We start from the raw sequence: 3,544 nt of genomic DNA, 5'->3' as shown, positions 1-3,544 counted from the left end.
TTGCATAGCTTTTAACCTCCTTTAGTGCACTCAACTAGTGGCATAAAGTACAAATTTAAAGACCCGGTACTGTTGATATTTTAGTGAACTTGCAATATGAACTAGTATGATTCACAGAGATGACAATTTCCATTAAAATGGACCGATGTTCTGAAACAGAGGGAGTAGGTAAATGCAAGTCCTGAAGAGAATGGACAGATAGAAGCTCATTCCAGTGATGAGAACACGGTGCTAGTAACAGACCACATGTTCTGCTTTTTCCTCTCCAGTTCTGTCAAATATGAACTCAGCGCCAGCATAGGTCATTCAATAAGTGACCAGCTCATACAATACAACCAATATGGTTCAATTAGCATGCTCTCATCTCTGTGCCTTCAATGTTATGATGGAGCCACAAATATAGATTCCTAGACCTAACTGAAACTTAGGAGCCAATATTAAGGGGGGGAGGGGGGGTGGGGGTCTAGAAAGAGCACTCGATATGCAAGAAGTCCTAATTTCAGTTAAGGGAGGAAATAGCTGCTTATTCTGCAAAGCACTAGAGCAGAGAACCTTGATGCTGGCATGGAAACCTCGAAGCTTTAAGCCATAGGATGTGAGGCTATTGGAATCAAATGCAGCTATAGCCTGCACGATTTTGCGCCAGAATCTGCCTCTTCCAAGGTCCAATTGATATATTGCTGCAACTTCAAGGCTTGAGGACCAGGTTTCACAACATTCACGTCGCTCCACTGGGAACATGGGTCAATGAACCAGCTCTTCCTTCCTGCGCACCAGGCACCAGGAACAGGCCCATGGCCCGGACGCTTAAGTAGTTTCTCATCGATCTTGTCCAGCAACGGTCCATTCGCTTGAAACCGCCTTGCAAAAGGCTGTCCACTGTCCACCATCTTATTATAATGTGCCATGCTGAGAAAAAGGGGCTCTGTCTGAGGTGGATCATCCCACACCTTGTACCTCAAGTCATTGTTAACAGTGGAATTACGGAAGTCAAGCGAGTTGCATATGACTGAGTGGAAATATCCTTCCTGAGGTAGCATTACATTGTTGAAGTACATGAGAAGAAGCCGAGGAAGATTCTCCCAACCAAGAACACAGTACTCTATAAACCGTCGGTTCAGAATAACCCATGGAGAACCTAGTAAGAAGGAATGAAGATGGATAAGGAAATGATCTAAACCAATGAAATTAAATCAGAGCAGAGGACAATAAATGCCTGTGAAGAACTTGAAAGCATCAGGACTTGGTCGTTTCTGTGTGGCTCGGAAGAAGTTGGTCCTCCCTGACAAGTATATTCCAGCATCCACTATCATCGATTGCACTTTTTCAGATCTGCAAGCGAGTAGTTTTATTAAAACAGATACGTTGGCTGCTAAAATTCTCTCCAAGTTCAAACGATCCATACTCTTTCCGTCCAATGTCACTAGTGTGATCAATGAAGTTAAATTCCCTTGGAACATACGACAAGGCATGGATCAAATCTGCAACAGGACAAAATGTACGGTAGTATCACAATCAGCATAAACTTCTAGCACAATGCCAATCTAGCAAAATTAACCAGAAAATATGATAATGTTTGGGACAGAAACTGGAAATGTCATCTGGAAAACCGAAAAACACCAAAGGCCAGCACGAGACAATAGACACAAGCTAGTAGTATTAACACATGAATATCATGAGAATCATCACAACTACTTGAGGTTAGTTTTATAATTGACCTATAGGAGGAGCGCATGTTCTGAAATGTGCACTATCTCCCACTTCAGATATATCAAAACCAAGAGATAACGGGAGCCTGGATTTAACTCCTTGATTTTTAAACAGACAATAATGGAGCTCTATTCCGTGGACAATTGCAATAACACTATATCTGTGTAGATTTAAAAAAATCACTACATCCGTGACAACAGGCAGGTGGTTCCTAACAAATTCCCAGGGTGGGTAAGCTGTAAACCATTGTTACTATGCTCGTGACACAATTCAACATGAAAACTCGGCAATTTGATGTTAATTAGAAGATGCATATGAACATGTACCTGCCGAAATTAATTTCGGTTCTATTACTGCTGAGAAACGAAAGACCGAAATGTATTTCGGGTCAATGAGATACCATCATGCAAAGCCATGAGTACGAAGACAGATCGGGATGCCGTACCGTCCTGGGTGACGAGGGGATAATCGGCGGCGTTGAGGGTGAGGAACCAGTCCCAGTCGGGGTGGAGGCGGAGCAGGACAGCAGCCGCGCGTAACGTGCCGGCGAGGCCCGACGACCCGACGGGTGTCCCCGCGGTAGGCGTGCCCACAAGAGCGACGTTGTCGAAAGAGACAGCGGCGGGCGCCGCGGCGGCGACCCCAGCAGCAAGGTCCCGGCGCTCTTCGTGGGAGGCGTCGGCGGAGAGGTGAAGGATGTAGCGGTTGCGTGGGTGGTAGACTGCGAGGAGGAGTCGTAGGAGGCGGTGCCCGTCGCCCCGGGCGCCGATGAGGAGGTAGGCGAGGCAGGGGAGCGCGTCGGGGCCGCGGCGGACTCCGGCGGCGGCGCGGGCGGTGGTGAGCCCAGGGAGGCGGAGGCGTGTCGGGGAGGAGTAGGCGGAGAGGAAGAGGAAGAGGAACGAGAGGAGGAAGGAGACGGAGACCAGCGAGAGGAAGAGGATCCACCGCCACCTCTCGCCCGAGCCGGCGCCCCCTCCCCCGATGCCGCCTCTCATGCCCCCCAATCCCATGGAAGAAGAGGATCCGGAGAGGGCGCCAGATCACATGCACGACACAGGTGGGAAATGGGGCGGCGGCGTGGATCGGCTCGCCGGCGGTGAGGTCGCCGACGTCGTCGGGGGTGCTTAGACTTGAGGCCGCGAGAGCATCGCGTCGCGTCGCACACCTAGTGATTTTTTTGTCGCGTGTCGGTGGTAGTTGTCGGAGAAGTGACTGGGGACCAGACCTGGCCATCTGGGCCGTGCTACGCGAGCCGGGCCAAAAGCGCGCGTGCCCGGCCCGGCACACAGCTAAACAGGCCGTGCTTGGGCTGCTAGGCGAGGCCTGCATGCCGGCATGGCATGGCCTGTTTATTTTATTTTATTTTGAAACAGCCAAAAATGTCAGAAATAAGCCGAATAGCACGCGTGCCAAGCTGGACGGGCCGACCCGTTTAGCAATTTGTTTCATGGAAGTGTGGCGCGCTGCTAACACGACACAGCCCGTTTATAAACAATAGATGACCCGTTGCGTTCATGGCACAAAAAGAGAAAGCGAGCAGAGCGTTCAAATTATGAAAGTGAGAGTAATTTAGAACCAATTTAATAGATACTTAGGTACACATGGTGCTATATATTCTATTACATGGTAGCATGAGAGCTCAAAAAAAAGTTATGAGTTCACTTGATGATAGCAGAGATGCATATCACATATATAGCGCTTGTCTCTTAACCTTTGGCTGAGTCTTGTATCTGCTGCCAACAGGAAAGACCAAGACATGAAGGCACTGGTATTAGGTAGAGTCATTGCTACATGTCACATCAGTATCGAACATGATTTCATCGTTTAAGCAACT

The 3,544-nt window shown here is 48.7% G+C and overlaps 1 protein-coding gene across 1 annotated transcript; it reads right to left on the bottom strand.

Moving 5' to 3' along the window:
• Positions 1-235: 235 nt before the first annotated feature.
• On the bottom strand, positions 236-2,894 carry LOC123180538 (beta-glucuronosyltransferase GlcAT14B). Its single transcript, XM_044592606.1, has 4 exons — positions 2,156-2,894; positions 1,406-1,481; positions 1,217-1,332; positions 236-1,138 (listed from the first exon to the last, which is right to left on the bottom strand). The coding sequence occupies exons 1-4, from the start codon at positions 2,718-2,720 to the stop codon at positions 621-623; spliced, it is 1,275 nt and encodes a 424-aa protein (XP_044448541.1). The 5' UTR covers positions 2,721-2,894; the 3' UTR covers positions 236-620.
• Positions 2,895-3,544: the final 650 nt, after the last annotated feature.

This window comes from Triticum aestivum, chromosome 1D (genome assembly GCF_018294505.1).
Source record: "Triticum aestivum cultivar Chinese Spring chromosome 1D, IWGSC CS RefSeq v2.1, whole genome shotgun sequence".
In the NCBI taxonomy this organism is placed as follows: domain Eukaryota; kingdom Viridiplantae; phylum Streptophyta; class Magnoliopsida; order Poales; family Poaceae; genus Triticum; species Triticum aestivum.
This window is presented reverse-complemented; position numbering and strand designations above follow the sequence as displayed.

What these genes read in the sequence shown, in the direction of transcription:
- LOC123180538 (XM_044592606.1), bottom strand. Translation starts at nt 2,720, where the DNA reads ATGGGATTGGGGGGCATGAGAGGCGGCATCGGGGGAGGGGGCGCCGGC. An exon ending in AGTGACATTGGACGGAAAGA is followed by an intron (nt 1,333 to 1,405) that starts GTATGGATCGTT and finishes ACTCGCTTGCAG; the next exon opens with ATCTGAAAAAGTGCAATCGA. An exon ending in TGCTTTCAAGTTCTTCACAG is followed by an intron (nt 1,139 to 1,216) that starts GCATTTATTGTC and finishes CCTTCTTACTAG; the next exon opens with GTTCTCCATGGGTTATTCTG.